At 35.7% G+C, this 14,092-nt stretch overlaps 1 protein-coding gene across 1 annotated transcript; it reads right to left on the bottom strand.

Moving 5' to 3' along the window:
* Window positions 1-9,464: 9,464 nt before the first annotated feature.
* On the bottom strand, window positions 9,465-13,035 carry LOC148854260 (ribonuclease 1-like). The gene is made up of 4 exons (XM_088982925.1): window positions 12,877-13,035; window positions 12,563-12,721; window positions 10,275-10,473; window positions 9,465-10,007 (listed from the first exon to the last, which is right to left on the bottom strand). Exons 1-4 carry the CDS (start codon window positions 12,976-12,978, stop codon window positions 9,733-9,735), a joined length of 735 nt encoding a protein of 244 aa, XP_088839051.1. The 5' UTR covers window positions 12,979-13,035; the 3' UTR covers window positions 9,465-9,732.
* Between the last annotated feature and the right edge of the window lie 1,057 nt (window positions 13,036-14,092).

Raw genomic sequence — 14,092 nt, 5'->3', positions numbered from 1 at the left:
CTTGGCGACAGACACTTCGGAGTAAGGCTGTCCCCACAGGTCGAGCCAGTCATGGTTCCCATAGGAAGTTGATGGCCAACAGACTAAGCAATTCTGTTGACTTTATTTTAGCTCGGATAAGCCTCATCAGTCCTCATTGCGAGGTCTCCCCTACAGATTGAACCCTTCGTGGCTCTTGCAGGAGTTAGCGACCTACGAACTATGCAAACGCCCTTGTGAGTTAAGCCCCTCAAGGTTCCCAAGCGAGTCGGAAACCTACGGTTATTAGAGCTGCCCCCGAAGGTCAAGCTCCTTTTGGCTTCTCGGAGTGGACGACCAACGTCATTACGAGGCTGATGTAGCGCAGTCGTGGCCCCGACCTTCCGACTCGCACTCACAACAACATTATGCCCTTGCAAGGGGGGGGGGGGCAGAACATGTATGTTGTGGTTTCATAAGCACTCATCCAGGAAGGTAATCCCATGGGATGACGTAGAAGCAACTATATGAGAAGTTACTACAAAATGACCACCTGCTTAGGCGGAAAGGTTAGGCCACACGTTGGCTAAATAAGGATAAGGAGAGTGGATCGTGAGTTGCTCCCAGAACTTAAGGGCTAAAGTGCCGAGTTGATAAAAGACCTCAACACCACATGAGACCTAGTTGCTTTTTTGGCAAGGGCAAGACTAAGGATAAGGAGTGAGGACTTTAAGTCACTCCCTAAGCCTAAGGGCTATGGTGTCGAGTTGACAAAAGACCTTGGCACAATACAAGACCTAGCCACCTCTTCGGCATGGGCAGATAAGTCCTAGTCGCCTCTTCGGCATGGGAAAATAAGTCTTAGTTGCCTCTTTAGCATAGGTGTGCTAAGACCTAATCACCTCTTCGACACAGGCAAAATCAAGGATAAGGAGAGTGGACCGCAAGTCGCTCTTAGAGCCTAAGGGATAAGGTGCTGAGTTGATAAAAGACCTCGACACCACATGAGACCTAGTTGCTTCTTTGGCATGTGCAAGACCAAGGATAAGGAGAGAGGACTATAAGTCACTCTCTGAGCCTAAGGGCTATGGTATCGAGCTGACAAAAGACCTCAGCACAATACAAGACCTAGTCGCCTCTTTGGCATAGGCGTGCTAAGTCCCAGTCGCTTCTTCGGCATGGGCAGATAAGTCCTAGTCGCCTCTTCGACATAGGCATGCTAAGACCTAGTCGCCTCTTCGGCATAGGCAAAATCAAGGATTAAGAGAGTGGACCGCAAGTCGCTCCCAGAGCCTAAGGGCTAAGGTGACGAGCTAATAAAAGACATCGACACCACATAAGACCCAGTCGCCACTTTTGCATGGGCAAAATAAAAAGTAGTTCGCATTTAGCACGAGAAAGATACTAAAGGAAAGACTACTTCACTTTCAGCACTATGACAGACACAAACTTAATCGATCACTTCGATTTCAGGCTCCACATCGAACTCGCTAACTACTCTTTTGAGAACTAGCTCGAAGTCGAAGTCTACCTAGGTGGAGCGACCTGATAAAGCAATCACACAGAACCCCCTCTTGAGGATGGCATGATAAACTTCACTCTTGAGGTAATGGTTGGATTGCAGAACCCCTTGACGGTTTCATCCCTAATAAGGTAGATGTCCTTGAGGTACGTGCTCCACCTCTCTTTGAGTAGATGAATTCGCTCTCGTGCCCCGATAATCAAGACGGTGAGGTCCTATGTAAGGTTGCAAACACTTGGAATCTTCTAACTTGAGAAGCAAATTAGGCCGATGCTTACGACAACGAGTTTATTGAATCAGTCATTCCAGGCCAAAAGGAGCGATCTACTCCCTTTGTCGAGCTACTTTCACCTCGGGAGGGGGGGGCAATTGATGATGGTGGATTTTGCCCTCTAATGACATTGTGACACATGGCATCCTAAAACAATTGGACGACACCCAAATGCCATGTAGGTGATGATTTGGAGTCCTAGACTGTAGTTCGTCTTCGCCCCAACTTGGCGACTTGCCTTTACCACCAACCTAGCGACTTCGACCACAACTTAGGCTGGGTAGGAGCACCTCGTCTAGGGCCGACCTATAGAACCTTGTCACTGGTCGATGTGACCTCGACACGAGGAGCGACCTCCCTTGAGGGCTTGCCGACTTGACTGAGGTCCAAGAGGTGACTTGCGAGTTGTGCTTGCCGACAAATTCGGTATGCATATCCTGACACTCCCAAGTTTCTCGAAAGTTGGTTCACGTACCGAGTGTTCCGAAGGATGGCCAACATGCGTGGTTATTACCTCTAGGGATCTCAGATCGGTTAGGCGACCTCCTGGAAATCTCGGATGCGGTGCGTAAAGCCCATGCCAAACAAAGCCTATATAAAGGCACCAACCCCAACGACACGAAAAGGTACGCGCGATTATTTGCTCACTAGCTCTCTCTACACTTAAGCTTTCAACTCACAACCATGACAACACAATACTGACTTAAGCATCGGAGTGACCTCACCGGGTTAGCCACCCTGGGTATTTTAACATTGATTCCTTGCAGGTTTCTCTGAACAGCTACCTAGCTCGGCACCCAATCTACCCCCAGCTTGGCATCCAAGTCCTCATCCAGCAAAAATCCTCCACTTCGGCCTTTGAGTCATCTGCCACCTGGAAGTAGTTCGAACAACAGGGTGCTGCTAAAAAATATGCTTCATCAATTCCTATTTATATCATGAGTGATCTCAAACTACCAATCAATTGAATAATATGATGAATACATCAAATATTTGATGGAAGAGGAAGACATGAACATGAAAATTGTATTAAAATATAATTTTATTAAGTATGTATTTAGAAATGCGAGCATTTATTTGCTAAATGTTTGTACTTGATTTGTTTGTAAACCCGAGAAAAGCAATAGTAAACCCATTTATGGACACTTAAGTGCCACTAGGCACCATTAGACACCACATCAATAAAATAGTGAATAAACGCCTATTTGTTGGGGGAAACGCTAAAATGAAGCTTCCCCCAATAGTAGGCATACATATAAATCAAGGCATTCTTTTGCAATTCTCTATGTGTATGGATTCACATAATGGAAAAATACTAAATTGGTGCCTATGTGGTAGCATTTATTCAATAAATACTTGTGCTTCCAAATACCATGTAAATCACTTTCAAAAGGATGATTCAATTGGTAGATTAGTCCAAATAAACAACAAACGCTAAAGTTGGGGTTGAACTTAAATTTTCCTATTAGTGGAAACACCATGTTTGAGCAATATGAAAAGTGAACCGTGTTTAACGTATATATTTATATTTAATTATTTAAAAAAAGGTAACACTTAGTTATAGAACAATTAAGCTGGAGTTTGGTATCGATGTAGCTTTCAAAGAAACGGTACCAGCTCAGCATTGGAGATGCGTTTAACAAAAAAACACCTAAATCTTAAAAATCGTGTGAACTGTTTATTAAAAAAAAACACTAGTTTTAACGTTTTCATTTTCAAGACCGATTTTTCACTATTTGACTTTTATGACGCGTATTGGCACTAATGTGTAAAAAAAAAAGTACAAAACATTTAAATCAGATTTGTCTCGTTTTTCAAGACAAATTCGTATAAACGTTTTATCTTATAAACGCCATCGGTTCAAGGTGCCAAGTAGCTCAATTGGTAAGGTGGCTGGTTCAAGTGAAAACTGGGATTCAAACTCATTCTTCACCGAATATGGGCTACCCCTGTTATTTAGCATCATGGAAAATAGAAAAAAAGAAAAAGTAAAGAAAGAGGTACAAGGAAAGATTCTATAGTATGAAAATTTAAGGGTAAAGGAAAAAGCCTCATCCACTCATGGGAAGCAGGCTAACTGGGGGGTGTTGTGGTTTTAAAAAATCCTTTTTTGCTTTGAAGTATTTGTCAAGAATGCCTGAAATCCTTGAGCTATTGAGATAACCCCATAAAAAAAAAAAGGAAAAAGAAAACCCTATCGGTGGAAACTGTTTGGTGAAACAAACAAAAGAAAAAAATATCAACATATTGAAATTAAAGGATGGATGTCCTTTACAAGGATGGCAAAGGACAAACTTTCTTTTATAGTTGATGGAAGGGTGTGATATAGGTTCATCACTTGTCAAGTAGGCCAAATGGGCTGGATTCTGGAGGCCCAGCTCATGAATGGACTAGAGAATATGGAATTATCAAGTTGACAAGGCGAGATTGAAGATAGGAATACTCGGGATAAGTTGGCAGGTGGAAGGGGCATCAAAATTCAAAAACTCCACAAAAAAAAAAAAAAAAAAAGAATCAATCAATCAACAACTATGAAAGGCAAACACGCGTTTTAAAAGAGCTTTCCGATTTTGACTTTTGGAAAAGACTTAGACTATGGGAATGGGATCCCTTTCTGTTGCAACTTGCAACGGTAACAGCAGCCACACAGGTGGAGGAGGAAACTGGAGAATTGACTGGACAGTCTGGACCTCAATGCCGAAGAATATCCAAGCTTGAGCCACCGCCCATCCGAAGGGCAACGCTACGATGCATGAAAATATTCTGCTTGAAATTCATTCCGAATTTGGGCGGTTCTATTTGTTCCCCTTTTTTTTAATTTACATTTTACATGTTTTATTGTTTATCAACTCGAAGAAGCGAAGAACGAGTCATCTGTGAAAATTACATGTTTATTAGCAAGTGTCATGTTATTGAGGACAAGGTATAATTAGTTGTGGGTCTATTTTATGTAGATTCATCGCATGCAAGACGTACAAGTCATAGAAACCTTAGAATTGATTTTTTTTTTTATTTGACTTAGTCATTGAATTAGGGGACCTGCTATCCACATAGTAAGCCCCAAAAGCTAGTTTAGACTTCAGATTTGATTTGTGATTAAATTTTCATTTTTTTGACTATCAGAATTAACATACTTCTGATGTTGGGAATTCGCAAGATTATTTCATTATCCGATTTGTTTGTTACACAAAAACATACAGTAGAGTAGAATTCCTAAGAATTTTTTAATTATTTGGTAAGGTAAACCACCCTTCCCTAAGGAAAGGGCTCTGCAACATGTTTCCAAGTCCAAGCCATAACAAGCCCTTTGAAGTTTGAACTTTTCAATTTAAATAAACTAATAAAAAGGGGAGGGGGGGGGGATCCTCGGTCATTTTATATCAATATCATAGCATCAATGCCCATGGTTTTAATCTGGAAGGAGAAGTTTGGGAGTCGACCAAACTCCCCCTTTTATGAGCTATTTAGATACATTGCAGTAATTAAGTGGGTAAAGGCATGGTGGGCTCCGTAGACAACAATGGCCAGACGCCAGACAGCACATGTATTATTTGTTAAGACAAAGCGTAACTCCAACTTCATTGCATAGTTGCAGACTTGCAATGGGCATTTTGTCAACGTTAGGGAATTTTGATGTTACATTTCAACCTTTCAATGCGAAGGTAGTTGAACTACCATTTTATAGTAGCTTCTAAGCTAAGTCACCGGTTGTATACGTAACCCTTCAACTGCTTCCATTTATACAGGTAATCTTTTACTGTTAGGCATAGATGACGGTACTTGGTACTTTAACCAATAAAAAATGAGGTTAGAGACCAACTAAATAGATCCCCCTAGAATATGTTTATATATATATATATATCAAAACATATTTAAAGTATTATTTATAATTTAAAATTTTTATTTATTTTAAATAAATTTATTTTTCAAAAAAATACTATAATCTAAAAAATTTTTGAGAATTCAAGTCCTCGTAAGGAACCCATCCCCATTGGGGATTGGGGATGGAGGACAAATTTTATCTCCAATGGGGATCAAGGACGGGGATGGGGTTAATTTCAGAATTGGGGGTGGGGACAGGGAATATGATCCCCGCCCCATTGCCATTCCTACTAAAGAACCTTAATAGGTACTAGCTACATCCGAACAGGCATATATCTATACTACTTTAAAAAGTACAAATAGCCTTAATAATATTTCTATAATTTTTTGAGGACAAAATTTACCCCTCCATATTTAAATTTATTGATAAAAAAAGAGAGCAAATAGGGTAAGTGGTTATTGATATTAAATGACTTGAAAATAGGTAATTTTAAGATATTCAATGCATTCAATTTCCTCTCATTAAATCCAACATTTAAGGTATTAATTTGCATTCACCTTCATTGAATCATATATTTAGGGCATTTTTGTTTCTTCTCATCATTAAATTCTATTAATTAAATCCATATATAATAAAATTAATAATTTCAATAATATAAAAAGTTATACTTTTAAAATATACCTTAAAAAAAGTGTTTTCATTAGGTGGTGGTAAGAAATTAAATAATTTTGGGTCAAATGGGACAATCCATGTTGTCACAATTAAATAATAAAATTCACAAATAAATAAAATGCAGACAAAATATAGAAATTAAATAAAATGAGAACATTTTTAACATCATATATCCGACATATTAAACAAGAATAAGTATGATAAACAAGAAATGATTTTATTAATGATGGAATTGGAATGTAAAATTTAAAACTAATTGGAAATAAAACTATTTTCCTATTTTCACTCATTAAATATCATATCTAAGGTATATTCTCTCATTAAATCCTATATTTAAGATATACTTTTCTCATCATTAAATTCTACTAATTAAATCCATAACATTAACTTTAATAGTATAAAAATAAATATTTAAAAAAAGGAATTAAAAAAAAAAACCATTTTCTTTCCTCCCGGTGGTGGGTAAGCAATTCTATCATATGGGGCCAAATGAGTTAATGAATAATGTCATAGTTAAATAATAAAATAAATAAAAATACACTAAATATATAATAAAAATAAAAAAGAATTGGACATATCTCTAATATTGTGTATTCATTATACTAAACAAAAATAAGTATGAAATGTAAGAAGTATTCTTATTAATGTTGAAAATGGAATGCCAAATTTAAAATCAACTTAGAAATGAAATGATGACATAGCCAAATAATAAAATTTTTAAAAATAAAAATTACAAAGAATCCCAAAAATAAAAAATAGAGAAACATTTGTATACATACCTATTGTTATATATTTATAAAAAGTAAAATATTGGGTACATATCTAATATTATGCATTCATTATATTGAACAAAAATAAATATTATACATAAGAAATAATTTTATCAATGATTGAAATGTAATACAAAATTTAATGTTAATACAGAAATCAAACTATTTTTCATTTTGGATGGTGAGTTAGTGCTTTAGGTCAAATGAATTAATTGATGATATGATAGCTAAATAGTAAATCTTTAAAAAATTAAAAAAAGTACAAGTAATCAAAAGAATATATAAAAATTATATATTAATTATTTCAAACAAAAATTAAGTATGATAAGTAAAAATTATTTATATAGTGTAGATAAAATATATAACTTAAAACTAATCCGAAAGCAAAGCTGTTTTCTTATTTAGATGGTGGGTCAATGGTCCAACTTTTCAAAGAAACTCATGATATCATAATTGAATAATAAATATTAAAAAAAGATAGAATACAAAAAATGAAGAAGTGCATAATTTTGTCGAAAACATTTCTAATGTTCTATATTCATCATACTAGGTAAACATAATTTTTAAAATAAAAATTATTTTTGTTTATGGTAGAAATGGAATACAAAAGTTAATAATAATAATAATAATAATAATAATAATAATAATAATAATAATAATAATAATAATAATAATAATAATAATAAGTGTTATTATAATTTAAAATTTTCATATACAATACATGTGCACATTTATAACAAGCATTTAAGTTTAGTTTTAATCATATTATTACTTTTGTTAATTTTTAATTTCTATCTTAATTATGATGTATTTAAAATTCAAGTAATAAATATGAAGAAAACAATTATCAAGTACAATGCATGTGCTTAATTACTAATTTCTCTAAAAGTAGAGACACCATGAACTCATGGGTATTGTTCTCAACTTAAAGTATGAAAGTTCAATTACCTGATGAAAAGAAGTTTAGGTCAAATAATTAAAAATTGAAATTTAATTTGTATATTGTTGGTTGAACATTCGATATCCAATAAATACAATAAAAATGGAGAAAATTAATATATCATAATTTTTGGCCCAGTTGCTTTTGTTTGTAAGACGTCATCCATGTTCTTCAGTGCTCAACACGTAGGACAGTTTCTTTTTAAGAAACTTTGCTCTTCCGAACACTTGATTTAAAAGAGTATTAATTTTCTCACTGGTCACTGCTAAGCTCTCTTGATGGGTAATTGGGTATTCCAATTTCCAAACGGTCAAGTTGTAAACTGATAATAAGTCAGAAAGATTTTTTTTTTTTTTTGCATACAAAAACAGCTTCAATTTAAGAAAAAAGATGGGCCATTGGATTTAACTGTGTATTTACATAAATAAGCGAGAAGGATTGAAAACTAAGCAGCAGCCTCCAGATGTGAACCCAGTGCATCTGTTCTACCCATGAACTTGGTCCGGTGTGAATTGTGAAGAGATTAACTAAGTTTTTAACAATCAGAAAGATTGGGCCAGTAATTTTATGTTATTTTTTAATTAATATAATATTGCAGGATGTGCCTAAATTCAAATCTCATTTGTTAATATTCGCGGACCAATTCCTCTCCATTAGATTTAGATAGGACTATGATCGGATTTAGATATTGAAACTATTAACAATGAATATGATATCAAGGTTCAACTATATGATATGGAAAAGCTTACACAGTCCATCAACCGGTATTGTAAAGGGTGATCAATCATATGGTATTCATCAAAATTCAAAATTTATGGGATATTTTGTTTGATCAAAGTTCTTCCAATATAATACAACAAATTCTATGTAACGAGATCTGCAACACCCTTCTTCAACGTCGTACAAATATGATGGAGCCCAAGTATATATATATATATATATATATTCCCAGCAGGCCGAAGTTTTGTAGGGTTCAACTTGAGATGGGGTTGGGCTGGTCAGTTCAATCGGGCTTTAGAATTTTAACGTGCTCACGATCTCTTTCTTTCTTGGGGGGATTAAGGTGTTGGGCCGTTGGGGATAGAGCAGGGTGGACTTGAGGTCTACTGACTCTTCCCCTTTCATGGAGAGCCCACAGCTTTGATCATCTACCAGTATTTTAGAGCCTGTTTGGTGTGTTTTTTTGAGAAGATTTTTTAGTAGTTTTGATAGTTAAAAGACGTATTGAGTTTTTGTATGAAGATTTGAACAGTCTAAATCACACTTGGTAGATGCACGTCTTTCTGTGTCTTTCCTCCAAGAATAAAATGTAAAAGATGTAAAAAACTTCATTTGGAACTTCCCGAAATCAGTTCAAAATGGACTTTTTGCATCTTTTCAATGCTCCAGCTTTTGACAACTAGATTTTATGTGCATCAAATAGAAATAGACCAAAAACCAATCTACCCGATTTATAAACAACTGAAAAACTGCATAGAGAGACACACTAAATGGCCCCTTAATTAAGATGCATGAGTAAATCATTATATATACCACTTTTTTTTGTTTCTTTAAATGGGTAATTTTCATTGAATTTACTTACTCCAATATTACATACCATTTGTTTAAGCTTGTTTGCATCTCCAATAATCATCCATTGTCGCATAAGCGTAAACAAGCCAGTTTCATTAATAATTTAATGGTTAATATAGGAAGAACAAACTCTACTAGATATTTTATTTAACATGCAAAATGATAAAGTAAAAATTATATATATGTACGGACGTGACTATAAAGTCACAGTTCAGTGTGTGTAGAGGGCGCCCTTGCATGATCATGATCATGTCCAGTGAAAGAAGGGAATTCAATAGACGAATCGCATCTGCTCCTAGGATACACAGGGCACTTGATGAGGTCAGACCCAGATTTGTCCACACACAAATAGACCTGGTAAAGCTGACTGTTACCCGACCCGTCCACATTGCACTCTATTCCAGGAGTATATCCAGTTGCTTCGCTTATGGCTACCTTTATATCACGCAAATTGTAAAAATTCCCGTCCGGGTTGATTCCTGCATATATATATATATATATATATATATATGCAACATTTGCCAGTAAGTACAAGTACAACAATAATATTATTGAAAAGAAAACGATACCAAAATCGATGATCTAAATCAGCTCGTTATCAAGTCCTTAATTAATTAGCAGTAAATTAAAGAAGAGCACAGAAGAGAAATGAGTGAAATCAGCCTGAACCCAAGACAACCATTCCCCATATTTACAGCCGATATATGCAAGCTCTTGATGAGCAAGTATTCCTTGGACGACATTACCTGCTTCAGCGAGGATTTGGAGGAGGTCCACTTTTTTCTTAAGGTTGAGAGCTGTTTCGAAGTATCCATGTTGGTCAAGGACAGACTCTGAACAGGTTCCATGCTTATTCCATTCATGAGACCAGAACTTGAGCATATCCTTGTTCGGACAGGCAAGTGATGGCCAACTCCTCTGCATTCTGTCAGTTAAGTCTGTTATCTACATCAAGATTGGAGATATTAATTAATCAGCAACAGGGTAGATAAAAGGGGGTTTAATTAATTATTTAGTGAAAGCAAACCATCCTATTTGTTTCTACTCTAACTAAACTCGTATTCTTGCTCTTGTTTTGAAACCAAAATCCGGGATTTGATTTGATACTTTTGATTCCCTTGACTTTCGACTATGGTTTTGAAAACCGGATCACACCAGATGGTCAGACCAGTTGCTTCTGCAATTGGCCATGGCTCATTCGCTCTGAATCCTACTTTGAACCCTAAGGCTGTCCAATCAGGATTTGGATCGGATGGTCAGACCATTTGATCCAAAAATCAGTGGTCAAAGCGTTCCATTTCCTGTCCAATTTTCAAAACCATATATGCTTTCGACAGAGTTAAATTAAGCAGTTAGTGCAGCGGATTGTCCAGTTACATCAAGTCGAGGTTTTGTTTAACGAAAAGAGAAACCGATATGGTGTCGGTGAATAGTTAGGACCACGAGAGAAATATTTTTATGTAATCAATTTGCAATCACCTAATCCAATTAATAGTATCTCCCCAAATTCTTAATTCCAGTCCTGACTTTTCTTTTTTTTTTTTTTCAAATCAAGTTTTCTTGTATGTGGTTTTAAATTAATAGTTTTTTGTTCTTTTTTTTTGTTAATTTGGTCTGGGGCAAATCTTATCCCTTGTACTTGGCCAAGGCCAATCTATACCATTTTCTAGACGTTGCTTGAGTTAAAAGGTTGAAGCGCCCACAGGCTAACTAAATATCATTTAAGGCTGCATTGGGTATTTCTTGTTTTAATTACTTATCTCCTGTTTCTAGTTGAAATGCCCCCTATGACTATTAAATTTTTAAATGCAAAAAGGAAATAAGTCTTTAAAACAAACAATACCGAATGCAGCCTAAAGCTGTCAATTGATCAGAGATGGATCCCAGATCGTTTTCAATCAAGATTGTAAACTTTTATATATGTAGATATGGAGTTGGAAGCTAGGGTTGTCAAGCGATCGGCTGAAATGGAGAGGCCTAGATGGTTTATCCATTTACTACCTTAAATGGTTGAGCTGTCGATTGCCACTACCTATTCCATGGTTGAAGCAAATTGTATGTATTTATGTGTACGATTCCTATTTTCTTTCTTATAATTAAAATTAATATTATAAGCATGCTTGTTGCAATCTCTTTCTTGCCTTTAAAACAAGGAATTGTGTTTGTTTGTTGCCTCACGTCTAAAAGTAGAGTTGGAATTTTTCTCAAGTCTCCATGTTTTAATATAATTGGAAAGAATGGGATGCTCCTCTTAAATCATCTTTGCATTTAATTTTCATCTTTTTATTGGTAATTAATAAAATAGAAAGACATTAACTTTCTAAGCATATTACAAGATTTTCTTGGCTTTCATGGCTTAGGCTTACCATTGTTTTCTGTGGTGGAAGAATATATATTAATAGGTTGGGCTCGAACTGACCAGAAAACTCTATATATCGCCAATATTTTATCTAGCCAACCACACACTAACCAGTTGGTGTGGGTCAGATTGGTGCTTGGTAGGATCTCTCGGCTTCGTTGTAGTGGGGACCTGGGAATGGGGGTTGGGGGATGATGGGCTACCCTCCGTTGTGGCCCCTAGTACAAACTTATCTAGTAGGAAATTAAGGCCATTACTCAATTCTGGTTCGATATGGGGATGGGAGATAATACACTCAACCTTTCTCCAAGATATTCGCACAAAATGGATGCTTTTGGATTACAAGTGTCCAAAACTAGTCTTCTTGGGCTTGTCAGTTCGAAATTTTCTCACTGCACAGAGCATTAAGCAAATAAGCATTGATCCCTTAATAGGGATTGATCCAAGGTCGAGTTCTTGAATATAAATCTATTCAGAGAGGGCTAGTATTAGTATTTTAAATGAAAACACATTAATCTTAGCTGTTTATATGTCAGATAATATACACTCCTTCAAATTAAATGTTTATTTGATTACTTGTTCAACTTCAATTTCTTCTCACTAATTAGTCAGTAAGCTGGTAAATTATTCTCAACGGGAAGAAAGAAAGGGAGGAAGAGAAGAAAAGAATAATACCTCCGATGGATCAAAAGGGTTCTGCTGGGAATCACAGTTTGATGGGTACGATCCGTCGTTGTAATTGGGCCAAAGGCCATGAATGCTAAAATCAGCTGCTGGCTTTCCGGTTTTGGGGTAGCAACAACCTCTCCTTGTATCACAGTAGGACCCTGGCCACTTAAAAAGTAAGAAGAAAAAAGTACTTTGAGTTTGGAAAACAACCAAAACTGAAATAAATGGCTTAATGTTTACCAAAAATAAATAAATAAATAAATGGCTTAGTATATACTAAGCATGGTATTCTGTTGAATGAGAGAGCTCGAGGAAGTCACCTGTTGAACAAAATAGAAGAAATCAAAATCCCTTGAAGCACATAAAGCTGCTAAATGTTGTACTGCAAGAACCCCAATGAACCATCCATGAATGCCCCTCATGATCTCTCTCTCTCTCTCTTTTGCAATGCTTGAATAAGCTATACATACTTATAGGCACAAGTAGATGCGAATATCCCTCTTTCGGTTGTATTAGTTTATACTTTATGCAGGGTTGCGTATAACCTATAAATATGTACACGTCGGACCCTCCATAAATTAATACAAGGGATTGCTTTAGGTTCATGTCAATAGTTCTGAAAAAAATTTAATTTGTAGATCCAACTAAATTTTTGTTTATATAATCAGGACAGGGTCTTGGGGAAGGAGAATTGACCCCATTGGCTTGGTCAATCACAAAGAGGAATTTAAATCTGTGCCCACAAACGCTCCACAGTACATCCCAATCGTGTATTGGGACCGATAACAAGTACGAGAGATATTCGCTGAGATGTGCTATGGGGTGTTTGTGGAGCACCCGGGCGCAGATGTGAATTCCACAAAGAAAACCTACTTCTGACAATGTTTAGAGTTTTATGCATAGTTAATGGTCATTTATTAAAAAAAAACAAAAAAACAAAAAAACAGCTAATCATATTGTGCACTATTTTCATTAAATGTATCTATTGCTTGTTAGAATGGTTGTTGGGATTGGTGGGAGATAATCATGCAAATCGTTTAGGCAAAACGGAGATCATAATTTATCCTCATCATGAAATTGGTATTCACACTTGCAAAAGGACGAGAAGATGTTCCCAATGCAACGCTGTAAAAGTTGTGAGTGAAATATATCAGTGTTTCTTATGCCATATGGATAAGGTAAGAGTCCCATGCCTATAATGTTCATTTGTGATAGGTTTTTCTAGCATATGTTGTGCTCCAGCACATTTGATCCCTTGGAATGAGTTTTAATTAACATTGATAATATAGAGTACCCAAATACATGCATAATGTATCTATCTATAATATATAAAATGGATAATTGCTTTGGCTCCATGCAAGTCATGAAAGTTAAATTTAGGCCTTGTTCTTTTACAATTTTGTAAATTACTAGGCTAAGTGAATTTATTCAGGTAAATGTTTTTAGAGTAACATTTTATTTGGATAAATTCATTTACGAATGTTCTTTTCATTCCCAGGTAAGTAATATAATTACCTTTTTACCCATAAAAAGTTA

The sequence above is a fragment of the Nelumbo lutea genome, chromosome 4, assembly GCF_056320005.1.
Source record: "Nelumbo lutea isolate HS-2025 chromosome 4, American lotus-T2T, whole genome shotgun sequence".
Lineage (NCBI taxonomy): Eukaryota > Viridiplantae > Streptophyta > Magnoliopsida > Proteales > Nelumbonaceae > Nelumbo > Nelumbo lutea.
The sequence above is the reverse complement of the archived record's forward strand: the minus strand, read 5'-3'. Positions and strand labels throughout refer to the sequence as shown.